Source organism: Amphibalanus amphitrite, unplaced genomic scaffold, assembly GCF_019059575.1.
Source record: "Amphibalanus amphitrite isolate SeventyFive unplaced genomic scaffold, NRLGWU_Aamphi_draft 000122F_arrow, whole genome shotgun sequence".
In the NCBI taxonomy this organism is placed as follows: Eukaryota; Metazoa; Arthropoda; class Thecostraca; order Balanomorpha; family Balanidae; genus Amphibalanus; species Amphibalanus amphitrite.
Window position 1 is genome coordinate 718,212 of NW_024881617.1, and position 25,869 is coordinate 744,080.

The following is a 25,869-nucleotide window of genomic DNA, read 5'->3' on the forward strand; positions in this document are numbered from 1 at the left end:
TCGACGCACCTGTGGCATCTGAATGAGATGTATTGTACACACAGGGTGTGATCACATAGCGCAGCATATTGTACACTTCACTGCGTGATGCGGACTGACACATCACACAACCGACACTGACACTGACACGGGCGTCAGTCTGACACCGTGTTTGATCTGACACCACCGCCCACACACCCCTCACATCGGGTAGTTGAGCATCACGTCTTGCCTTGCCAGCTCCAACAACATAGGATCGTCGAAGAACTTGTTGATGGACACGTCCTCGCTGAGGCCTTTCCGGCGCCGCGTCTTGATCATGAACTCCCTGGCCAGGTGGGTGGCCGGCTGCGGCTCCAGCGGGCGGATCACGATCGACTTGTCGAGCGGATCTCCGGGCACGATCTGCCAGTGGTGGAACACCGACAGACAGAACGCCTGGCCCTGAGTGTGGGTCCGCAGGTCCGTCTCGAACCCGAACGAGTCGATGGCCGGGATGAAGGCCTTGATGGTGTAGAGCGGCGAGCCGGGCACGGGCGCGTCCTGTGTGACATGTCCGCGCCGCCGCGCCAGCACTGTGTACACGGCTGACACGCAGTCGGCCGGAGCCTGCACCTCCACGAAGTAGTAGGGCTCCATCATGCGCGGTGTGGCCATCAGGAACGCCGAGTAGGCGACTCGGCGCGCAGTGGGGATGATTTGACCGCCACCTCGGTGGATCGGCTCGCTGGCGATCACCGCGTCCAGGATCTTGAACTTGACGTTGCGGATGGGCTCCTCGCAGAGGGGACCCTCGCGGGTGCCCCACTGGAAGCCCTGGACGATGGAGTCCTTGACGGCACCCAGCAGGGACTTGTCCACCTCTGACGGCAGTGTGTCGTCCACCAGGATGTTGGGTCCCGTCGGGTCCGGCCCGAACGCCCAGATGGATCGGGCTGCCAGCAGATCCCAGTCGTACTTGGTCTGGAAGAACTCTCCGAGTCGCTTCTTGTTCCAGCCGATCTGGACCACCTGGTTCTCGATGTCTTCGGCCAAACCCTTCTCCAGTGGCTCAGAGATCATCGTCACCTTATTGCGTTTGTTGGGCGTCTCGGCGAAGCACTTCAGCGACGATGTCTCTACGACGGTCTCGCAGAACGATACCACTGGGTCCGCCACCTTGATGTCGATCTCCGAGTACATCTTTCGGAGGTCGTGCATCACGCAGTCCAGATAGAGCTCGCCTGTTCCTAGGACGATGTGCTCTCCTGACTCTTCCACGCGGGTACTCAGCAGTGGGTACGACTTGTTCACCTTCCGAAGACCGTCCAACATCTTGGGCAGCTCGGATGGGTTGACGGGCTCGACGGCGATCTTGATGACCGCCTGCGTGTTGAACTGCAGCGGCCGGAAGATGTACACCTCGCGGTCCTCCGTGTCAGTGATCGTGGCCGTTTTGACGATGGGCTGGTCGACGCCCTCGATGAGCACCCAGTTCCCGGCCGGAACGCGGTTCACCTCGACGTTGTACCGGGCCTCGTGTATCCACAGACGGCCGACGTTCACCACACGAGAGTCCTCCTCGTCAGCGAGAGTGTACTTCTCTCCGAGCAGCCTCACCGTCTGATCGGCGTGCAGCGTGCCCGAGAGCACGCGGCCCAGCACGTGGAAGCAGGTGGCGTCCGATGTCGGGTACTGCTTGGTCGTGTGCACCATGAGGGGTCCGTCGGCGTCACACTCAGCCATCGCCTCAGCCAACGGCGAGTCGCTCGGTCCGCTGTAGGTGTGCTCGATCTTGTGCCGGGCGTTGTCCAGCGGAGACGGAATGTGCTCGACGCACATCTCCGTGAAGCCGTTGAAGTCGCCGAGGAACCGGGAGCAGATGAGCCTCAGTAGGGGGCGAATGTTCAGCCGGCGCTCCTCCTTGTTCAGGTGGATGCCGAGCTCGTCCAGCAGCGCCGGGAGCTGGGTGTCGACATCGCCGACCACGATGGCGAACAGCTTGTAAAGCGGCTCCAGGATGAACTCGACGAAGCTGCGCTGCGCGGAACTGTGCGCCGGCTTCTTGGTGAAGCGACGCGTCTTGGAGCTGAAGTAGATGTCACCCCAGAGGCGGCGCGCAAACTGGGAGGCATCCACCTCTGAGCCGAACGTGCGCGCGTAGAGCGTGGCGAACGACTTGAGTGTGAAGCAGATGGAGTACTGGGAGCTGGCGAAGCAGACGTTGCCCAGCAGCGGCGACACGACCGCTGGTGTCTCCTCTCCTCCGTACACTGCCAGCAGCGAGTTCACCTCGTCGATGACGTGGCGCAGCTTGTAGTAGGCGTCCTGGGGAGGCAGCTTCAGCTCCAGCACCAGCCGGTCGATCTTGTTGATGCAGAGCGTCACAGCCAGACCCTCCTGGACGGCGTGCTTCAGCAGTCGCTCCGTGTTGAGACTGACTCCCTCGGCAGCGTCCACAAAGAGCACGATACCGTCGCAGAGCCGTGTCGCCGCCGTCACCTCTCCGGAGAAGTTGACGTGGCCGGGGGTGTCGAACAGGTTCATCAGGTAGGACTTGCTGCGCGTGTCCTGCAGCACGAGCGTCAGCGGCGTGGCCTTGATGCTGACGCCGCGCTCCTGTTCGGTGAACAGTGTGTCCGTGTAACGCAGCGGCCGGTCGTCGCGAGTGCGGAGGTCCGGGTGCGTCTGCTGCATCAGACAGTCGACAAAGCTGGTTTTGCCGTGGTGCAGGTGGCCGACGAGACCGACGTTTCTAATGAGTGCCGCGTTGTCCATCAGGTCCGCCAGATACTCCACCTCGTATGTAGTCTCCGGCAGGTCCTGCTCGACATGAGAAAACTTGTTTCGCTTCACGGGCGCGATGATGGGCTGCGTCAGCGGCTGGGCATCCTCCTCCTGCACCAGGGTCTCTACATCGGCTCCGAACACCTCCTCGGCGGTCGGATAGTACTTTTTATCCTCGTGCAGCACGACCGACAGCTGGGCGGGCTCGTCCTCTGCGTCCATCTCGTCGACCGGCTGGTCGTCGTCGTCGGCGCCGGCGGGCACCAGTTGGCCGCGGCCGGGCTCCGAGAGCTCGTCGGCATCGTCCTCGTCTGACTCGAGCTCCGGGCCGATGTAGTTGCCGAACTCGTCGTACAGCTCCCCGTCCATGGTGACCTGCAGATGGAAAGAGGTGGAGTCAGGCTTGTGGTCACAACAAGGTAGGGCAGGAGAACCTCTGACAGTTTGTCAGAATAAGATATCAGAGTGGATATCTAAGAGGGTCATATCTGCCAGTTACACAAGAGCAAAAATGCCACTTTTCCAAACAGTGTTCTACAAAGAATTAATGTTTGTGGAGACGAGTGGAGAGTTCAAACAAACTGATGGCAGAAGAAAAATTAAAAATTTCACACTGTCAGCTTAACCCGCGCCCTGCTGGGGGGGGGGTGTTTGAACACCCCCCCCCTGTGGTTTTTCGCGAATATCTCAAAAACGGCGGCGCGGAGCGCCGCCGTTTTTGGTACACCTTATCATACATCAATTCTACACATGTTGTGAAAATTTCAGACCAAGGTCATTCAAGGTCAGGTCACCAGGTCACTTGAAGTGACCTCACCTCATAAAAAGTTTCAATGTCTGTCATAGCTACACCGAGTGACCGATCGCTTTGAAACTTTCAGCGATTGATAAGGGTAACAGTATCTATAAAATGTATATCTCGGAATTTTGATATCGGTGACCTAAGGTCAGGTCAATTTTGCGACCTCCCCATTATAAGTCAATGGGAGAAAATTGAAATGCGCCTCTTTTGGACGAAAGACATTATAAACACTCCCAAACACTGAATTACAAGTGGTTTAGACACACTGAACATAAAAATGGTGTCCGTGACCCTTGTTTATGCCCTGAGGTCATCTTAGGTCACGAATGGTATCTAACAGTTTTTCGCAAATAACTTTTGATAGAGGCAGGCTAGAGCGATGAAAACGCCTTAGATGTGTTCAGCTCGACGATACGGATCGACTGATATGCAACATGACCCTTTCCGGTCAGGTCATGACCTTGACCTGAGGTCAAATTTTCAAGTTGACCTTTCAAGGTCAACTTATAGTTCATTCGATGCGTCTTGACGAGAGGAACACGATGCCGGTAAAAGTAAGCTCGTACAAGGCTTGGGTCAAAAGTTATTGCCAAAAAACTGTTTCCGAAAAAATCGGCTATTTTTGCAGTTTTTGCCCCCTGAAGGCAAAACCGTTGACGTTAGGTCAAATCTGAGAGAATTACTCAGAAAGGGCGTTATTAGGGCTATCGAATGCGCTTTTCTGCGGCGCTGTAGCTCTATTGGTTCCCGAGTTATGCGTTGGCTTCTTGGAAATTTTCTATATTCAACCTGGAAATCGGCGAAATTTTGCCTTCAATGACCTCTGGTGACCTGACCTTTGACCTGACCAAAAAATTGACCGAAGTGATTTCGTCATTATTTTTGACGCTCTTTCGAACGCCGCCTTCCGCGTATCGCTACGTGGCCCAGGAGCCGAGTTACAAGGGGGGGTGTTCAAACACCCCCCCCCCCAGCAGGGCGTGGAAATCCAGGACCCCCAGCCGGGCGCGGGTTAAGTTCTTTTCATTCCTGGGAAACTTTTTAATGTAACTTTTATTACAAGAAGCAGTTTTCCAGACATGCTTAATACAAATAGCATCACCAGTTCCTGACCAGCCTCTGCATGTCCCTCTTCAAGGTCCCTCCCTAGTCACTATGTCCACTGACTTTGCAGGCTGTGGTGGCTACCAGAGCACAGCCCCATTCCTGAATAACAGCTGTGCTATGGTCAGAACTGGAACCAACCTAGATCCTCCCATACCACAGCAGAGAAACCTTCTGCCATGCAAATGCAAGGCCGCAAGAACAATTACATTGGGTCTGATGTCACCTGAATGTGATTGGTTTTGCCCTTGGACAGTAGCCTTACCAGATGAACTATAATCAGACTAGATGCTTCCATAATCTTAATTGTTTGTTTAGCTTTATTGTTACTTTTTTCAATAAGAAAGAGGCTGTAATTCAAATTGCCCCCTAAGATTTACCCCGCGTTTGATGTCTCTCGGACGACAAAAATTCTACGTCGTCCGGCCAATCCCATTCAAGGTAAGCGGGGGCTCAGCTGCAGTTATGGAACATGATTGGCCAGACAACGTAGAATCTTCGTCATCCGAGTCATCGAAGGCGGGGTTATCTAAAATGTTTGAATATCTGGGTCATGGGTGTACTTCCTACCAACTGCCCATCCTACAAGTACACACTAAGCAGAGCCTGAGCATTGAGTTTAAGCTGCGTAGGCCCAAAGCCAACCATAAAATGAGGCCACTCCAGCCCCCAGGTAAGCTCTGGACTATTTTGATTAAATTCAGTAGGTGGAACTATGGTCATGAGTACCCAAATATAGGAACGTTCCCATTTTTGGGAACGGAGTTCCCAAATATGGGAACGGGCGTTCCCATTTATGAGAACGGAAGGTAATTTTTCGGCCGTTCGCCCACTAAAACTCATAAGTGCATCACGTTTCAAAAAAGTGCACGCTTATTTAAGTATCTACTAAGTCTCTATAAATTTATCTTTAATCTGACCGTTGAACAAGGAAATTGACCGTCGAATGATATTTTTAATGATTTTTTGAAATGACGGAATGGTGAAAAGCAGGGTTACTTTTACAGGAAAACAGGGGCGTAATCACTCCCCAAAAAATGGGCTGGAAATAACTCCCTCCGGGGGCGGTATCAAATGCCAAGGGAAGGGCGGCACTTGTGTTTCGGGAGCCAAAGGTGAGTACTTGAGGGCATTTACTGTGTCGCTGTTGTGTGTCAAATTCTTACGCTTTGTGAAATACGAACAATAATCAGCAGTCAACTGACTACACGTTATAAGGGGCAGACGCAAAGAACACGCCACAGCTCTGGTGTTCAAGATACTGGTACTTTATGCGGTAGATATGCATGCGTAAGATGGGTGGTCAGCCTGCTGCTGGCAGTTTGACTTTGCTACTACGCACCGGATTGATAAATGATAGGCACACTCTTCAATAGTTCACTTCATTCAGGTGAGTTCAATTGCAATGGGATCTGACCATGGGCGTCGAAAGCGGGGGGGGGGGGGGGCCTCAGCGGTCTCTAAGGGCCCTTACCGGCCTCAGGGCCCTTACCGGCCAGAGCGTCCTAACCAGCCTGAGGGGCCTTACCGGTCCATTAGGGGCCAGCTCTAGGGGCCCCAGGCCACACCCGTCTGTGACGGTCCCACACCAATTTCTTTGAGGGACCCGTAATGGCGACTGATAGCCCTCACCGGCGCCTCTGAGGGCCTAAACAGGTCCCGAAGGTCCCCCACACGGGCACGAGGGGCCCTGTGGCGCCAATTAGCCGTTGAGGGTTTACTGACCATATTTCTGTCATATTTCGACTCAGAAGTGCTCCACAGGGCTCGTAAGGACATCCCATGGACCCCTGAGTAGCCACACTAAGTTCTCCATAAAGGCCCTACGCCACCTTCTGAGTGTCCCTTGCTGGCTTCTGAGGGCCCTTACCGGCCTATTACGGGCCACCTCTAGTGGCCTCGAACCCGCCTGTGATAGCCCCACACAAATTTCTGAGGGCCCATAACGGCGACTCTGAGGGCCCTCACCGGCGCCTATGAGGTCCCAAACCGGCGTATCTGAGGGGGTCCCACCCCCCCCCCCCCAACTCTGACGGCCTACACCAGTGTCTCTAAAGGCCCTGTATCGGCGGTCCTGAGGGCCCCACACCAGTGGCTCTGACGGCCTCACACTGGTGACTCGGAGGGTACCAGCAGCATCTGAGAAAACCATGCCGGTGTTTAAGGACCCCACAGGACTCCTCAAGGCACCACCGACTTCTGAAATCCCCTTGTCGGCTTATGAAGGGTCCACAACAGCAGCTCGCGCCTCTGATGGCCCTGTGTCTCTGAGGGACTCCACATTGGCGCCTGTGAAGGGCTTCACCGGCGACTGTACAGGTCCTACACCGGCGCTTCTGAGTGCCCCCACACTGCCACCTCTGAGGGCCTCATACCAGTGCTTCTGAGAGCCCCACGCTGGCACTCCTGAGGGCCCCACACCGTGCCTCTTTAGGACCTTTATCAGCGGCTCTGAGGACCCAACATCGGCGCCTCTGAGGGCCCCACACCAGCGCATCTGACGGCCACCCACCGGTGACTTTTGAGTGCCCTACATCGGCGACTCTGAGGGCCCCACCGGCGTCTGAAAGTATTGTGCCGGTCTCTAAGGACCCCACAGAGCTTCTGAAGGTATCGCCGGCCTATGGGAGCCCTTTGCTGGCCTGAGGGCCCCTTGCTGGTCTCTGAGAGCCCCTGCCGGCTTGTAAGGGGTTCAGACCAGCAGCTCTAGCCTCTATGGGCCCCACATTCGTCTGTGACGGCCCCACACCAGTGTCTCAGAGGGCCCACAACGGCGCCTGTGAGGAACCTCACTGGCGTCTCTCAGGGCCTCACACTAGCACTTCTGAGGGTCCACACCGGCACCTCTTTGGCCTCAGTCAGCAATAATACCTCTGAGGACCCCACAATAATGCTTCCGAACCGGTCCTACCGAAGGCACCACTTAACCCTCGCCCGTATAGGGGGGGGGGTCGAACGGACCCCCCCCCCCATGGTTTTTCGCGAATAAATCGCGTAAAAAGCGTCCGATCGCGACGAAACTGTAAGTGCCCTCGCGTTTATCAATTTTACACCTACCCTTAAAATTTCATGACCCTGACCCTAATGACCTTTGACCTGTGACCTACTTTTCGAGACCATGTTTGGCCGGAATCGCGATTCGGCTGATGTCGGCTCGCATTAGCCGCGCGTTTGCAGTCTTTTCGTGGTTTCAAGCTTTCAAACATGGGATATGATGTTGCTCCCATGCATTAGGGTGGGTGTCAAGGTCACCGGAAGGTCAGGTCAGGTCATTGACCTTTGATGACCTCGGTTCACTTTTTCGAGTTTTACATGTTTCTAGGCTAGTTTTTTTAGCTGAATTCGAAATTAGCAACCATTTGAACATTTACCAAGTAGTTTTGGTGCCTTCGTAACATGTTACGAAGCTGTCAGAGGCGGTTGCCAGCTACTACGAATACCCGGCAAAACCCTTACTGGTTGACCTGACCTGACCTGACTCGACCTGGCCTAAATGCATTAAGACATCATCTATTATCATAACTAACATGATATTCGTAATCAGCACCCTAAAAACCCCATAGCAACCACGTTTTACGACGTTCTAACTGGTCCCGATTTTCCCGACTTTTGGGTCATTGACCTGACCTGGAAGGTCAACCGATGATCTAGGACCTTAAAATTGGGTATCATCGGCTTCCTCTCGTCACGGGCAACACGCTCGTTTTTTCCCCCGAAGCTCTAGGTCGATCAGGGGCGAAACGGCAAGGGGGGGGGGCAACGGACCCCCCCCCCTTATACGTTCGTGGCTGGAAAAACACCAATACGGGCGAGGGTTAAGTCCTTTATCACCTCGCTAAGCTTCAATCCCATACCGGCCTTCGGAAGGCACCACGCCAGTGCACTCACTGCCCCACACGGGCAACTGTAAAGGCTTCACACTGACCTCTCTTGAGTCTCACACCGGTGCCTTCCTCTGAGGGTCCCATACCGGCTCATTGCCCACGGCCCGGCCACTCACCGGTGATGCTGAGAGTCCTCACCGGTGACTCTGAGGGTCCTACACTGAAGACTCTGGAAGCCCCCACCAGCTTCTAAGAGCACCACGCGACGCCGGCCTCTGAGGGTATCACGCCAAAACCTCAACGGATCACACACCCGCCTGTGAGAGCACCACGTCGACGCCTCTGAGAACCTCAAAGGGCTTGACCAGTGCATCTCTGAGGGCGTAACACTGACATTTTAAGGCACCACGCTGGTCTTTGGGTGCCCAACGCACAGACCTTCTGAAAGCAGTACGCAACTTTTAAGCAGCCACGCTTAACTCTCAGAGCCCCACACCGGCCTCTGATGGCCCCTAAGCTTTCGAGCCTGCCTAAAGAGGACCCATTCCAGGCGTGAGCCTGCAGGACGGGATCCAGCCAAAGACCTCACCCACTCAAGGGCCCCACAATAGACCGAGGACTCTTTCAAGTGCTCAGCTTTACTCTTGAGTCTTGCTGCGCGCTCAGGGCACTACTCGTTGGCTCGGAATGTTTACATCAAGCAATCACACACGGCCTTTTCGCGACTTCGATGGTTGTTTGCGATCAGAGCGTCTCACCTGACGCTCTCATGGGCTGAATTCGCATAGCGAATCCCTTAGACTTATCGAGCCCAAAATGTAACACTTTGTGTTGGGCAGCATACAGAGCCCGCCAAAACGTGCGCACGTCCTTCATTTGCGCACGTTAAGAGTAGCAACCAAACTGTGATACCTAGGCATGGAATTATGAATCCCCCGGTCCGCACGATGTTCACCTATCGGAGACGTTTCAGCACAATTCGCCAAGTCAATGCGTAGTTATTATATGTAAACAGCAGCAATTTAAGCACCCCTGACTGAGGTATCGCAAATATTCGCCAGGGTTAGGGGCGAAAAACGCCCCCCCCCGGGCCAGCGAGGGCTAGCATTCCGGGGAGAGGTGGCACAGCGCCTGACGAGAGCAGCACAGACGTCGATGGAGCGTTATAGGGAGGGGCGAATCATTAAACCTTTTGACGCATTCTGGGAAGGGGAGGCGCGTAAGGGCAGAAAGGCGTCTGGGGAGGGGCGGCACGTAGCGGCGGCAAGGTGCCTTGGGAGGGTGGCGCCGACTGCGATAGAGCATTGTGGGGAGTGGCGGCTTGTTGAGGGCGGCGGGGTGTTGTGGCGAGGGGCGGCACATAGTGGGCGCCAAGATACTCTGGGGAGGGCGGCAAGGCGTTTATGGAGGGCGGCACAGACGGTGGTAAAGCGTTGTGGGGAGGGGCGGCACATTGGGGGCGGCGGGGTTTGTGGTGAGGGGCGCCACATAGAGGGCGCCAAGGCACTTCGGGGGGTGGGCGAACATATGGCGATAGAGCATAGGGCGGCTTATTGAGGGCGGCGGGAAGTTGTGGCGAGGGCAGCACATAGAGAGCGCCGAGGTACTCTGGGGAGGGCGGCACAGACGGCGATAGAGCTATATGCGGAGGGGCGGCACATTGAGTGCGGCGGGGTTCTGTGAGGGGCGGCACATGAGAGCTCCGAGGAACTTGAGGGGAAGTCGGTGCGGAGGGGCGGAAGGACATCTGGGAGGTGCGGCATGTAGAGGGCACCTAGTTATTTTAGTGAGGAGCGGCACGTTGAGGTCAGGCGTATAGTGGACCGAGCAGTGCCGTTTCTTTTTTTCTTGGTTTTGAAGTCCGCGAGTCCCGCAATTGCAGGCTTCCTCTACCGGGGGCGGCATTTCAGCATCCCAAAAATGGGCTGGAATTTCCAGCGTTCCAGCGCGGTGGTTACGCCCATGCAGGAAAAGTTGAGAGGGGGAATAAAGTTCGGGGCAAAGGCGGATCCAGGGGCATCTGAAAGGGGGGTGGGCGGCAATACCATTAGGTTTTTCGTTAGGATGGAGCCCGCAGAACCTTACCTACCCCCAAATCCTATTCTTTCCTCGGGTTTCAGCCACTTTATTTTGGAAGGTTGCCAAAAAATAATTTTGCTAAAAAATATACGCACCTACCTTGGCTGTAAGGGGCGGGGGAGGTCCCAACTTGACTGCGCCCTTGCAAATGCCAATCAGTAGTATCAACCTATCAGTGGTATCAATAACTAGTAGGTATACCCCGGCCAAACATTAAGTAACGCCTTTCTAAAGAGAGAGGTTAATCCGCGCCCTGATTGGAGGTCATTTTGGCCCCCATGTGGGTTTTCTTGAAAAGTGAAAAACGGCGGCGCGCAGCGCCGCCAAATTTTTAGTACCTTACCGGGCATCAATTTGAAACCTTCGCACAAAATTTCAAGTCTTAGGTCACCTTAGGTCAGGAGTAATTAATGTCAAACTGTTCGAGCAAAAATGAGCAAAAAAAAAAAAAACATGAAATTCTTAAACGCTCACAAAAGCTACAGTTAACGAGCAATTCCAAAGTTCTTTGTGTGGTCGTGTATGTAGAGAAACGACGGCGCTACAAAACTGCAACCTCTACAACTACAAGGTGGGCAGTGATATCCGAACAAAAACTAATGAAGCACAAAACTTGAATTATTACTATTAGTATTAGTGAGCAGTGAAAGTTCCATTGGGAAAGCCGGCTGTGATGAGGTACATTTTTTGCGCCCTGCTCTGCATGCAAAGCAGATGAACGTGAATGCTGCATAAAGAGAAAAGTCATTTATTACTCAAATCTTTGATGCCTATGGGACAAAAATAACGTTGTTTTTCCTTCAATGATTCCGGTTTGGAGGATGGTTAAACACGGCCATTGTCATATTGGGACAAAAATTTTAGATGTCTGGCCTTGGCGTCGATGAAAAAGTGAAAATAATCGTGAATAAATGGGTCGTTTCTGAGAAAGAACACAGAATATAAAAGGGGGTCCAAAAGGGGGTCACCTTCTTTTTGCGTCAAAGGAGGGGCCATGGCCCATTGCCCCCCTCCCCCTGTATCCACCCTTGGTTCGGAGAGGTAATCCCGTCCCCCGCCGGTTTCTACGCCGACGCCTGTACCGATATGTCAGTGATTGCGAAAAGGCGGAAGAGACAAGACAAGAGACGGTCCCACCGTCCCACCGACTATCCGATCGGTATCGGGTCAAATCTGGAGTTCCTGCTGCACTGAACGTAAAATGGTTGGATGGAACCGAAAATTGAAAATTAATAATTATCTTAACGCCAGCAACGTTGATTGATGACGAGAATCTGATTAACGATGACTATAGAATCTGAATAGCGAATTGATTGAAAATGGGCTCCAAAATAAATTTGAAAGGGGGAAATTCCCCCTTCCCTGCCTAGCCGTTCAGACACGATCTGAAAGGGGGAGCGGAATTTTCGAAGGGGGAAATTCCCCTCTTCCCCCCCTTTAAAAGTAACCCTGGTGAAAAGATGGGTTATACAACAATTTACTTGCAATTTTAAGGAAAATGAAGCGTTTTTTACATTTTGAGGTCAAGTATAATAATTTTCGCCTGGTTATGAAGTTTCATACTAGCGACACCAGATGCCGACATATGCAAGCGAACACGCGGACAGTCCCGGGGTAATATTGTTGACTTTTGGTGTCGGGGCGCACGACCGCATGGAACGTCAGTGATTTTACCGAACTACTGTTGTAAACTCAGTTTCAGTGGTTTAAAATTATTCAGCTGTATTTTATCATCCCGGAAAGACATATTTTATTTGGATGCTAGCTGTTTAGAGTTGTTTTATAAGGAGCGTCATGAGCGTGGTTTTTGTCTTCCGTGTTTCTAAGCGTGATCGTTTTGGGGGAATTTCTCTTATATAGGTCGCTCTGTGTGGCTTATTTATAATTTTTATGCTGATTTCGATCATTCCTCATGCCCATCCTACCAGGCCTTTTGCCACTTACACTCATCAAGAAAGGAAAAAACTAGATTTTCATAGGGACTAGGTGTTTTGAGGGTGTAACATATACAGCGTTCCCATTTTTGGATACTTCCTTGTGCTCGTCAACTATCGGTGATAAACGGACAGGTGCTTGACATGTCTCCACCCTAGGCGCGGACGGTGGATATAGGTATGGAAGACCTTGTTGAACATCGCTGAGCGTTGTGAATTACGTAATCCTGCAGAGGGGGGCGTGCCCGCTGCGAGATCGACGGGAATAAAAGCGCAGAAGACCGGGCGAAACATTCGACGGTCTTGCCGGAAAGGTCATCTGATGATTGTTGCGTTAACAATAATTTGCGGCGTTGGACGTGATGCTTTTTAATGAAAAGAGCCGCTGAAAGGCGTCAGTGAAATCGTTCCCAATTTTGGGTACGCCGTTCCCATAATAAGGAACGCTTGCAGCGCCAGCGTACGAGAGCGTTCCCAAATTTGGGCTCGCGGCCCGGATGATGGACTGCTTTAGAAATAGGGGAACGATTTGAAACTACGATGGGCTTTACAATATCAAACTCTTTCCCAACAATATTGAGACAAATATCAGGCGGTTCACGATTGTTTTATATTTTTTGGACGTCATTTAATGGTTCTTTTTCTGGTTTTAAATAATGCCTACATGGCGTTCCCATATTTGGGTTTATCGTTCCCAAACATGGGAACGAAAATGCGTTCCCGAAAATGGGTACGCTTGACCATAGTTCCGCCTACTGAATTATTTTGATTAAGGTCATGAGGCGAGGTTGAGAAGATGTAGCGAAACGTATACTCAATATTATATAACCTACCACTCTTTAACCTACCTGAGATTGAGGCCAAAGATATCTGTGAAAATTCTGAATTTCTGCCCTACAAATTACAAAATAACCACAAAAACTTGTAATAACAAGCAGTATTTAGCGGCTTTCGGGCATACACGCGCGGCGTGGCTTTCCAAAAACGTTCACACCGCGGCCACCGCAACCGAATTAGCTGCGCCGGAATTGTCTTACAAAGGATGCTTTCAAGATTGTCTGTCTTATCACTAAATATTTGTTGATTACTACATTTTCAAACATCGATTTGAAACTCTCCCCGACAAATTGTGCGCCACTCAAACATCAGAAGTAAAATTTCAACACTTAATATGCTATTATTCCCATTGTTTTGAATGAGAAGTCAATTTTTTCAAAGAAATATGTATAGTGCTGATTCCGCAATATAGTAGTAAGTACAACATAAAACGTAAAAAACTTCGCTGTATGCAAAAGCCTTCTCATCACTGTTCAAAAATTGCAAAATCAGCTCTCGGTGAGAATCCTGACGACAATTGGTTGATTTTTCCGATGCCGCCATATGATACCGCATGCTTGCTTTTATCTGCGGACTTCATGAGCAATCAAGTAAGAACAAGAATCGCTGTCCCAATAGTTTATAAATATGGCCTTGGTTTTGCCCAAGGCTCTATAGGTTTTGCTTGGGTTTTGCTTGGTTTTGCCAAGGTGAGTTTTGCGAGGGATCCGGTTCTGCATTGCCCTGCTGTAAATGTGTGGTATCTATCATACCTATGACCGTGACTGTGAGGGTTGTTGTCTGTTGAAGCGTGGGTTCGGGAATTGATTAAGGACATAACATTAGTCGCGTTGGTATATGTCAAGTTTAGGTCCTAACTACAATTGTGACGCTGTTGATACAAATATGAAACAACAAAAATTTTAGGTTTTAGGTTAGGTTAGGTTGTAGGTTTGTAGGTTTTAGGTTGTAGGTAGGTAGGTTTGTAGGTTAGGTTAGGTTAGGGTAGGTTTGTAGGTTGTAGGTTGGTAGGTTATAGGTAAGTAGGTAAGGTTAGGTCAGGTTTGATTATGTTTTTTTCTTTTATTTGCGAGACATATGAGTATCATTTTTGGATTCAGGATGTCAAATAATGTAAGAATATGAAAAATTTATCAATGAAATCTTCTTAGGACTTAAACTTGACATTTACCGTCGCGTTTGCATAGCATTTTTGACGATGCTGTCACTGTAGCTCGTTTATTTGGCAATTATTTTGATGCAGTGGTGGTGGTCTTCATATATTTAGAGAGGACCATTTTGTAAATTTTAAAGCACCATTAGCATTTTTTGCAACATCACGGACAGAGCTTGCAACAAACCCTGTGTAAATGCGTCTGTTATTAAAATGCTGAATTAATTGTTGGGACTCGGTAGGTACTCCCACTTGTGGTGCCCGTTCTGGTTCTGGTTCATTTTCACCTTCTCTGGTGAAGGGCTCTCCTTGGCCGGGGACTGGAATATTTTCGTATTAAGTTTTGGGACATTTCTATTTTTACGTTTTAAGTGGATTACACTTAAAACGTAGATATGTTATACCCCAGTCCCAATTCTTTAATCACACACAGGTACATTCCAGTCAGTGCTCCCTAGCCATGGACATTTCCCACTTTCTGGCCACAATAGTTAAGTCTCTGAACCCCAATCACACATCTATCTCACAGCCTCCAATATCCATATTGTGCATATTTTTCACTTCCCAGCCATGTTTAGTGTTTACTCTCAGCACAACATTCTGCATTGTTCAGTCACACCCCCATTTCACATCCACCCATTTCCCATTTCACAGCTTCATATAACCACTCCTTGCTCTCCAACCACGTGTATGACATTCTTTTCCCAACTGCATGTAAGGACGTTAGCATTGCTCTGGACAAAACAAGGTAATTTTTATTCCCCAGTCACCAGACAATATGGGATGTAGGTATGGGATGTAATCTATAAGCCATCCCCAGTGGTATCAAAATATGATGTCACAGTTCCTGGCTGACCAAGTGACCACCTCTGTCTCCATCTCTTGCTGTCCCATTTGTGGCCATTGCTATGTGGCAATGGCTTGCGGTCTATGGACCACTACTGCCTTAGTAAGTCCATGTACCACTCTGCCACAGTGACATCTGGATGTGAATCATTGTAGGGGATACTTGGTTTGACTCAGCCTGACTGGCTGAACTTTGAAAGGACCTTTGAAAGGACCTTTAAAATGCTGTGGTTCGAAAATGTCACCTGCCCGCTGCAGTGGCTCTTCGCTATTGACAAGTCATACATGATACATGACCTTAATAGCACGTGATTATTAGATAATGTTGCGTCAGTTTCAATGTTGACTGATCTAAGCGAGCACCTATGCGCTTTTTGTTTTTCTGGTTTCTGGGCGACAGTTGCGTAGAATGCCCTGTGCAAATTTTCGAGCTTATGAATAAACTAATCTATTCACCTGAGTCACCTATGCATTGAAACTCTGCTTGTTCCGTAGATGAAAAAGCAATGTATGACCAAGGCAACTCAACCGACAGCGAACAGTGTATTTGCTAGCACTGACTAGTGACTGATCATGTCAACCGTCAGCAAACTCCAGCGTTTCCATAACCACTCTCTCCGCCTCTCTCCTCTCTCTCTCTTCTCTCTCTCTCTCTCTCTCTCTCTCTCTCTCTCTCTCTCTCTCTCTCTCTCTCTCTCTCTCTCTCTCTCTCTCTCTCCCTTCCACCTCCCCTCTCTCTCTCCCTTTCCCTCTCCCTCTCCCTCTCCCTCTCCCTCTCCCTCTCCCTCTCCCTCTCCCTCCTCTCTCCCTCTCCCTCTCATTCTTCCTCTCCCTCTCCCTCTCATTCTTCCTCTCCCTCTCCCTCTCATTCTTCCTCTCCCTCCCTCTCCTCCCTCTCCCTCCCTCCCTCCCTCCCTCCCTCCCTCCCTCCCTCCCTCCCTCCCTCCCTCCTCATCCTTCTCCCCCTCTTCCTCCTCCCCTCCCTCCCTCCTCTCCCTCCGACCTTCTCCCACCGCCACCCTCCCCGTCGACCATTCTACCCCTCTCCTCCCCTCCCCACGTGCCGCTCCTCCCTCCCGGTCCGTCCCCCCTGCGGGCGGTCGGAGATTTCCCGGACTCCTCGGAGCCTCGGCTGGCGGCGGTCAGTCGGCCGCCGTCGGTCCCCGCGCGAGGACCGTGCCGCGCCCGTCCGCTCCGTACTCCGTGAGACACGCGCTCCCGCCGACCCCACAATCACAGCTTGGTCGGCTGACCGAGCCAGTGACGGCTGTGACGTCCGTGACGGCTGACGTGACTCGATGACGGCCATTTCAGTCGGTGACGCCGCCAGTGCCGGTGCGAAGGAGAAGGCGGCCAGGATGGGTGGCGCGCCGGCCAGCCCGCCCGCTGAGGCGCCCCTCTGGCTGCGCACCTCATCAGCGGCCAGCTATGCCTTCTCGTCGTTTGCCATCATGGCGGTGAATAAGGAGGTGCTCACAGTGAAAAAGTAAGTAGTTGAAGTGTGGACTGTTCCCGTGATCTAGAAATGCATGTGGTTTTAATCTGGATGCTTGGGAAAATTATTCACACGGCACAAAGTGTAGTGTTTTGACAAACACGTTTTATAAAACGGTATGCCGTATACATCTAAGAGCCAACATGGTGCTACATTGGAGTTTATTCTAGTCGACAGGTGCTTTGCGTGGGTGTAAGGTACTTGAATGTTATTATGGGATAGGGAAAACAACTCCCCCCCCCCCCAATAAATAACTTCCTTTAAAATGCCATCCCTATTTGGGCTGTAAATGCTCCTTCTGCTCCTTTTTCTTTCCAGGCGACTTGCGGTGTTTTCAGGCTCTGCGATTTCGATCTCGCTATTTGCGATGGGGCTCTAATTTACGTTACGGCTGTAGACTTTTATGCTTGTTTACAGTCGAGACGCGAGACTATGTTTCGAATTTACAGGCTTCTGGCGTAGTGCCTATGATAATTTCGTTCCAACATTACAACTTGACGAACAATAGGGAGCATACGTCCGCGCTTCATACCCTATGTGGCTCATCCACATTCCACTGTTCTATCTGTCCGTATTTGACCGTATGTTCAAATGGAGTCACGGGAAATGTATTCAATGGTTTTGACTTGGTGACTAATTAAATTTTCTTTTGCAGGTTTCCGTCGTTTTTAGTGCTGGGCGTTTGTCAGGTAAGCACTAAGAATATTTTCAATTACGATGCATGTGTGGGTGTGGGTGGACCTATTGTATTTGTTGCATGCATTGGAGTGGCATCGGTTAGATGATTGCTTGTCGTCGTATTGCTTTTGTATTATTGTAATGGTAGTATGATCTGTATTCGCAAAAGAAAGTGTGATGAACTAGCGCTACATTACGTCATAAATTACACAAATAGAGTTTCTATGCCGCCTATTCGAGCTGCCTTTCTAACCATATGCAGTGCACACATGTGGCGGAATGTTGGAGTCACTGACCGAAAAATGATGGTGCTGGCACATCTGTGTCCCGCATTATTTTCTGGTCAGTTGGAAACTTGTGCTAAATGACCAGAGGAAAGTTGTTTCTGCTACCAGTGTGCCGACTAGTATTAGAGTCGTCGGGTTAGTTTTATTGTTACCTACTCTGCAAGTCCAAGTAAGCACATAACGTCGTATATGGCGTCTGGAAAGTAGGTTCTCCTCATGCATACGCTTGGTGGTTACTGATGAACAGTGGCATTTGATGCTCGGTGACATTGTCATAAGTTTTCTCGCCTGTTTCCGCATTTTAAACGTACTACTATCTTTTATTATGATAGTTATTCCCGGATATTTGCATATGCATCCACTATTGTACGGTAACAATTGATAAGATTCTAGCGGTCCGCCCTTATCGCGGTTTGGAGCCGCAGCGACCAGCCAGTAGAGCCGTGACCTCCCACTGGGTGTCACCGACCGCTGCGCTTGATCATGACGTCATAGTTACGTCATAGTGACGTCGGATCCTTGGTAGCCAATTTTATTGGGGTGCTCTCCACGGTTGACCTTGTGGGTGGAAGTGTGGTCCTTTTACAATACTCTGCTTGTACTGTTCGCTCGTCTGTGATTGTGAAGCGTAGGTGCTCCGATACGAGTTGCTGTGTGTGAGCGCTTCTGTGGTCGATTTCAACTAGTCGTAACGGTGTCATATGAGGAATGGTACCATATTTTGCGAGGAATTTCGAGATTAGAGGAATTTCGATCCACGACTGCACTCGTTCTATCCGCCGGTCATTTGTCTTTCCAGTGCTCATTTCCTGAGACCGGCTGACTGGATCGCAATCCGCCGGTCAGCCCCCCGCCCACCGCCCAGTGCTCAGTACTCGGTACTCTCAGACCGGCTGACTGGAACCGGTGGCACCGCCGCTTTGTCCGGCCCTGACCTGCCATCGGACCGCGGAACATCCGCTCGGAACCGGTTGTATGGGCCCGATGCTTTCCGAGTTCTCAGGCCAGATTGCTACTGGGTCCGCTGCTAATAGAATGGCATCTACCCTATCTACTGTTTGTTGAAGTGCTGGCTATTTGCTGCCCGTCTGTTGTGCCGCTAGTTACCGTTTGCTATCTTGCTTATCGTTTGTATATAGAGTGGTCGCTGTTGTGACCAACGTTGCATCCTCGGGGCGACTGCTGTTATTCCATGTTGTCCGCTGTTGTGTCAGGGCGGTCAATGCTCTGCTTACCGTCTACTCTTCTCTTCATGGTTGATCGTCGTTGTTTCTGCCCGGAAACACAATCCAGCAGCCGCTCTGCGGTCAGGACCGCTGGGTGTCTGGCGATCCCAATCGTGGTGTCACGGTAGCTAACGGGCACTGGGTTTTTCTTCTGCCGCTCGTGTAGCTCGATCTGATCCGGATCGAGCAAATCGGCCTTGGCGCATTGAGCTGGAGATGGCCGTTGCCGGTGGTGGGAACTCGGCTTCCGCACCGTGTCTTCGGGGACTGTCATTAGGTGACGTGATTGATTCGGTATGTCGATGCAATGAATGTATCATCGTGGGAATCATATTACCGCTCGCTGATGCCGTGGATAATAGTTTATTCTACCTGCTTATCGTTATTTACTGATTTGGGTTCATTGGGCGCAAAATGATCTTGTCGGCGCGCCCTAAAGTCCCAATAAACAACAAAGGATTTGGTTTCATATATCCTTGCTGATAATTATTATCTACGGACTACGGAGATAGATGTTTTTGTATTTGGCACTGTACGGGGATATGCCGGGATCTTCGGCCTGTACCCACTAACGCTGCTGCAATGCAGGTACGATGTGATGCCATTTTTGGCGCGTTTGTTGAGTCTAATTAGGCAACGACATTTGCCATCTGAACACCGACCAAACCAGCACGAGGCTGCAGCTGCCAGTGCATAAGAGAATAATGGTCAGCATAGATAACATGAATCTATGTTATCTATGTGGTCAGAAAATCCTATCCAAAGCTCATTACGTCAGCCCGGCATCTCTTGAATCCTTGCCGGGCAAACGCTTTCAACCGGGATGGTGTACCGAAGCTCTAGCTTGACAGTGAATGTCAGCACAACTTTTTTCGGTAGCACAGCAAACGGCGTTCAATTCCCTACATTGTAGATACGGCCCAGGGGCGAGATAATAGTAAAAGAATGCTCGTATGTGCTTACGCTGATAGTGATCACAATGATTTCTCTGTTGGCCGTAAGCCTTTGCCCGACTAATGGATGAGATAATCAGACTGCCGACAGACCCGATCACTTCGCCAGATCATAATTATTTCAGTATTGCTCTACCCGTCAATTTTCTTTTCGATTGTCCTATTTATGAGCCACGCGTATGAAGACATGCTCCGAAGGTGTTTAGTGATGACGCGATTACGCATTATTACGCTCAGCCCAATGGACACGTAATCTTGTCCCGTAATCTGATCTGAGGCGCCAGACGCTCCCGTGGTATCGTAATACTCTGTGTGATTTGTGACGGCTATGGATGAACCATAAAGTGACACCAAAGTTCAGTCGGTTGTGTGCCCTTTGATTGGGTTTTCTGTGAAGCTCAGTCATTGGCATATTCCAGATTATACAGGCGTCTTGACGTTATATAAAAAAATATTTTTGCTTTGCTGTTAGAGACTGAAACTCGAATGGCGTCACACAATTTGACAAAAGCGTCGCACTCTCTGCTATGATTTAGCCTACCTGTGAACTTATGTTGTTGCCGACAGACAGTGGTTTCAGGTAGGTAGTGTTCTGCTAAAGGTTTCCGTTATCCGCGTCTTGTCCTCGATTTTGGACAATGAACATGCCATGAAGTGCGGGCACATTTTAAAAGTGATGGTGCTCAGAGTCGAACTTTATTTTTGCTCAGAGTGACCCCCGTCCCAGTCCCAGCTCTCCACTTGTAAGGGAGACCCACGCGGTGGCTTGTAACGGACGCAGCTCTGCCGTGCTGCCGTCCAGTTGCTGCTCCCCAGTCATTCCTGGATAGCTAATGGCTGCGGCGACACCCGGCTACCCCCGAGCTGCACGTGCTGCGTCGCCGTGCTGACCGAGCACGTGGCGGCACAGCTCGGCTGTGGGCACAGCGCTCGGCAGTATCGGAATACGTACTGTCCTCGGTTACGCAATGTGCGCGGCTGGCTTGATGCGTTAGTCACACGCACGTCAGCTGCGGGGCAGTGTCCCGGGACTGCTCCGAGTGCCGGATATTGCTGGACAGAGCAATCTGGTCGAACTTGAAGCTGAATTGGAAGCTTGGGTTGAGCGTTATGCAGCGACATACGTGGACATTCTCTGACACTGGCAATATGACACTGACAGTATGCTTCTGCAGCAAAATATGGAAGTCTGTGTTTCATCGCAAAGTCGCACTTTCTTTTCTTACAATATCTGGCAACTGGATTGTTCCGATGAATCTTGGACAGGTTTTTGAACTCGTGGAAAGAATCAATCACTTTCATTTTCACAATCATTTTCTACTATGGGCACTTTTAAGCTCTCTCCAGCTTCATAATTATTCAGCGGGGACTGTTGTATCTCCGCAATTCTAGCGCAATGGCTAGGGTCCGGGGCTCCTCGATCATCAGCAGTGCCGCCTTTTGAAACTAAAACTTTGTTTCGTACAGTACCGATGGCCACTCCCCGGCCCCACAGAGAGTCTGACCTGGCGCTGTTGGTGTGCTTTGTTTGGCCTTTGCGGTCGTGACAACCCGTGCGCCCCCATGTGTGGGAATGCATGGGAATGCGTCACCCAGCTAATCGATCGGCCGAGGGTGGGGCACTCGCCTACGGAGCAACCGTACCGCCGGTCTGGGAAGGGGTGGAAATGGTGGGAAGGTGTACCAAGTAGTAGTCTGACCATTTCCATAGCGTGTGTAGGAGCAGAAGGCATTTTGATAATCGGAAGTAGGAAGACTGAATGTAGCCATCCAGTTGCTTGTTTGAAATTCGATTAACTCAATATGCTTATACGGAGTAATCCAGTCCCTCCCCAACGCAGCATCCGTGATAAATTTATATGGCTTCATTGCATTAACATCAATTCTTATTTCTATGCCGACTTCATTTCCAGTCTTCTTATTCCGCCGCCTCAGAGCTCCAGCCAGTTCTGGACTTAGGCAACCAACACAGGCTGGATGCTCAAAACCCAGAATCAGCGCCACCTCAGCCGAACTCAGAGTGTGGCTGTTTTACCATGTGGCTGACGCAGCGTTTGCCTTGTTTCAGATGTTGGTGACCATTGTCACCCTAGGTGCACTGCGGTTCGTAGGCTACGTACAGTTTCCAGCCCTCGACAGGAGTATACCACGCAAGGTGAGCGGTTATGTTGATGCGAAAGACGTATAGTTTATCATTAATGTCTGTGGTAGCATGGTTTGTGTGAACTGGTACGATGAGGTTATTTTAAGGCTGTTATGGCGACGGCCAGAATTAGACACCTATGAGTCAGGTGGGAGGGCACGGGGTGCTATTAGAGTTATGGCTTCCCGTGATCAGCTGCCTTGTCCCGGAGTGACGGGGAAGGGGAGGGGAGACCAGGAATAGCCACCTTCCCAGAACGCATACCTTGGAAGGTGAACAAGGTTTCCAGAAGGCCGTGAAGTTAAAGATCATAGCTGTGCAGCGCAATTATGTGTAGAGGGAGTCGATTAGGACTGAAATCTCGTGTCATCGACCAGGTGGTAATGGCTCCAATTGAAGGGGTGGGTATTGGAGGGGGGGGGGGGATATGGGGTTTTGTCCTTGTCTTCTACGCCAGGTACGCGTCCTCTCAAGGTCAAGCTTAAGGTCACCGCACAAGGCTATTTTTCTAGTGCTGCGCTGGTAAAGCGAAAGGGTTTCGATTGGTAATGTGCTCGTTTGCTTTTTGCCCCGGGTTGTTTTCGCCGCAGTTCGCTGTAATTGTAGGAGGGATGAATGTCTTTGTTCTGTGACAGTCAGGTAGGTCAGCGTCCTCTCTGGGTGATTGCTGTTCGCCTGAGGCCTACGTGACGTCACTGGTGCGCAGGGAGGAGAAATGACGTCAATGGGTCTTCGCCCGACCTTCACATAGCGCCATAATATGGTCTGGTGGCTGGTGCAGATGTCTGATCTGAGCTCTTTGTCCCTCAGATATGGCCGCTACCTGTAGTCTATCTAGGAAATCAAGTCACGGGTCTAGGAGGTACAAAAATGCTCAGGTGAGTTTTACTCCGAGGTTTGCGAATTACCGTGTACGGCACCCAGTTTTCATGCTAGGCAATTTGCTCAGCCTTTGCCAGAACTGCAAATGAAAATTGTGTTGCATCGATCATTCAGACTTCAGAGTATTTCCATTTCATCTAAAAAGTACCAGACGAAGTGCCTCGACCATAAACATTTGATGCATGTAATGCTAACTTGAGGACATCAAAACATCAGGTTAAACAATATCCCACAAACATCTGAATTCCCCTGTTCTATTATTCGCATCACTGAAATGTTTTATGTTGATGTTTTCGCATAGGACCAGTATCCGATAGCAACCCGATCAGGGCCGTCAGTGACGAATATCTCAACTGTTCTTTTCAGTTTACCTATGTTGACGGCGCTACGAAGGTTCTCCATTCTGATGACCATGGGACTGGAGTTTTACCTGCTTGGGTGAGTACAAAAGTTCTGATGATTTCTTCAAATATCTTTGTCTCTCGCTTCTCGGTCACTCTTTCTCCCCATATCCTTCTACTTCACACAACTTCCAAAGCTCTTTCTAAACAGTGAGTTGCCCACATTGGTCGGTCGGTACCGGTTTGGAAGTTCCGTCGTCTCTGGTTTTGTCCAGTATTGTCTGCTATTGCTCGACACTGTCAAGTTTTCCTGGTCCTGAAATGGACGGTGAGTCTCTCTGCCCCTCGCCCCGCGCCGCCCTCAGTGATAGACGCTACCGGCGCATTACCGCCGGCCCCCTTGTCACGGTTGACCGGTCAGTGTCGGCTCAGTAATCCTACAGACCCTGATTTAATCGGTACCCGGCGGACAAAGCGAAGACGGTGGTGCGTGGGGGGGGGGGATTGATTCGGGATTCCCTGACAGCGTGGCCCGTCCCTCCAAGTCGACCCTCCCCGACTCCGCCCCCTCTTTCCCGCACCACCCCTCTCACTGACTCCACCCCTTCTCCTCTACCCCTCTCCCAAATCCACCGCGGGTCTAACCCTCTCCCCGGCGCCACCCCTGTCGTGGCCCTCTGCCTCTCGACTCCCTCCCTCGACCCGGCGGGACTGCCGCTGTGGCCTTGAACTTGGCCGCTGCCTGCTTACCTGGGGTTCGACGGGCTTGTTTTGCGCGGTGGGTCGGTCTGCCTGACTGCGGCTGCCAGTTACAGTGGCGCGCTGACCTTTCATCTTCCACCGTAACTTATTGTCCCGTCCTGCCTAGCCGAGAAGGTTGTCTGTTTTCGTATGGCAAAACATTTACCGGCGCTTCTGCTGGATGAGCTTAATTGGAAAATGTTGTGATCTGCAACTGACTTTGAATAGAACTTAGAATAACATGGTTTAAAGGCACAACGATTATTGAACTCCTGCTGATGGGTGTCATAAATCCATTTATGGACACCGCGGTAGATAGTGTTGACTAACAAGATAAGCTTATTGCGATATCTGATTGAACGACAATGGACAGGCCAATGTCCACGATTAACAATGAAGGGTTAAAGGGAGGTCAACATCCTCACGAGTCACGACACGACACGAGTCAAGCTTACGCTCTAACTCTGTCTCCTACGAGTATACCAACTTTTGCTTTAAATGTGTCCCGAGCTCTTACTAGCTCTATACTAACGCCGGCGAGACGAACGTGAAGAAGCGGCAGTAGCTCGGCAGGAGACGGTATGGGGGCAATAAAGTATCCGTCTGGGTAGCGCGAGGCCAACCAAGGACGGAGCGGAGCCGGCGGCGCAGGTCAATGAACGACGCTAGCTGTACGGACTGGTAGGGGAGGAGGGATGCTATGGACCGGTGGAGCCTGTACAGAGTGTGGAGGGAACAGTATGGAATGAGGGACATTGAACTGGGGTGCGGGCTGCTTTGAGACCAGCAGTGAACGTCGCAAGTTACTACAAGTTACTAAGCTAGTCGCAAGTTGAACGTGTATTGGGAAGACATGGGGAAAGAGTCTGGGTCGCCGGTCGGTCAGTCACCGACAGGGCTGCGGATTCGATGGATTTTCGGTGACTCGAGCCGACTCCGGCTTCCGAAAATCGACTCCGACTCTGGCTCCGACTCAGGACAACCATGGATAATCTCTAATTCATGGGACAACACTGTCGACTTGGACTTCGGCTCCGACTCCGTCTTTACAGACCTGGTCACTGACACCACAGCAACTTTTTGTTCAATATCAGCGGTCCTAAAACCAAGACATCGAGCCAACCGCTAGTGATCAGGTTTTCAGTTTTATTATAGCTGTCACAAAAAGTAACCGTCAAGCTAAGACGCCGTGATCATTTTAGTTGAGTGGGCATGGTGTGAACTGTGGAGCTTTGTTTTCAGATTTATGAGAACTGCAGTGCTTCATTTGGTCATAGCTGTCTCACGTTCTCAGCTCATCAAACGGGGTACTGAACGGCAATAGCGCGACGCCTCATAGCCGCCTACTTCGGAGGCAGTTCTGGTGAAATCATTGGCGACAAACAGCCCCGGCCACGGGCCGCTCTATCCGATCCTCAGGTGGCTACCGGTTCTGCCAAAGCTCCGCGGCCAGTGGAATCAGAGATCGAACGATTGATTATAAGATAACGGTGATGATTAGCTGAAGCGTTGACATTTCAAACCCTCCAGTCTGACGTATGTACCGTTTCTGGTTGGATTATGCCGTATGAGCAATGTCTGTAATGCCGTCTTTCAGCTAAGGCTGTAATGTTTGTTGGATTCTTTGACTGGCAGGCCGATGATCGTTGAATCAGGTTAAACCGCCGCCATGACCGCTCTCATTTTGCTCACCGATCTGAGAGGTCAGTAGACTGACATTTATCGTATGCCTGTCCATAGACCTCTGTATACAGAAGTTTATGGCCTGTCCTTTTTGTTGACTTCCCGGATCAAGGCAT

At 50.9% G+C, this 25,869-nt stretch overlaps 2 protein-coding genes across 7 annotated transcripts in view; one reads left to right on the plus strand and one right to left on the minus strand.

The window, feature by feature from the left end:
- LOC122381586 (UDP-N-acetylglucosamine/UDP-glucose/GDP-mannose transporter-like) overlaps window positions 1-25,869 on the plus strand; it is a 33,072-nt gene that overhangs the window by 963 nt on the left and 6,240 nt on the right. Inside the window, exons 1-6 of one of the 4 annotated variants that reach the window (XM_043365929.1) lie at window positions 13,603-13,915; window positions 16,639-16,810; window positions 17,475-17,508; window positions 22,032-22,118; window positions 22,917-22,984; window positions 23,355-23,426. In XM_043365929.1, coding sequence (XP_043221864.1) covers window positions 13,879-13,915; window positions 16,639-16,810; window positions 17,475-17,508; window positions 22,032-22,118; window positions 22,917-22,984; window positions 23,355-23,426 — 470 coding nt within the window. In that variant the 5' untranslated portion in view covers window positions 13,603-13,878. Of the gene's footprint in view, window positions 1-13,602; window positions 14,065-16,638; window positions 16,811-17,474; window positions 17,509-22,031; window positions 22,119-22,916; window positions 22,985-23,354; window positions 23,427-25,869 lie in introns of those variants that run through there. The other 3 variants (XM_043365932.1, XM_043365931.1, XM_043365930.1) reach the window with 3 other exon arrangements.
- LOC122381584 (116 kDa U5 small nuclear ribonucleoprotein component-like) lies at window positions 11-15,016 on the minus strand. 3 transcript variants are annotated; one of them, XM_043365926.1, is made up of 2 exons: window positions 14,997-15,016; window positions 11-3,120 (listed from the first exon to the last, which is right to left on the minus strand). In XM_043365926.1, exon 2 carries the CDS (start codon window positions 3,112-3,114, stop codon window positions 181-183), a length of 2,934 nt encoding a protein of 977 aa, XP_043221861.1. In that variant the 5' UTR covers window positions 3,115-3,120; window positions 14,997-15,016; the 3' UTR covers window positions 11-180. The 3 variants fall into 3 exon arrangements, with proteins under 3 accessions (XP_043221861.1, XP_043221862.1, XP_043221860.1); XM_043365927.1 differs by lacking the exon at window positions 14,997-15,016 and adding an exon at window positions 13,337-13,503; XM_043365925.1 differs by lacking the exon at window positions 14,997-15,016 and adding an exon at window positions 5,248-5,287.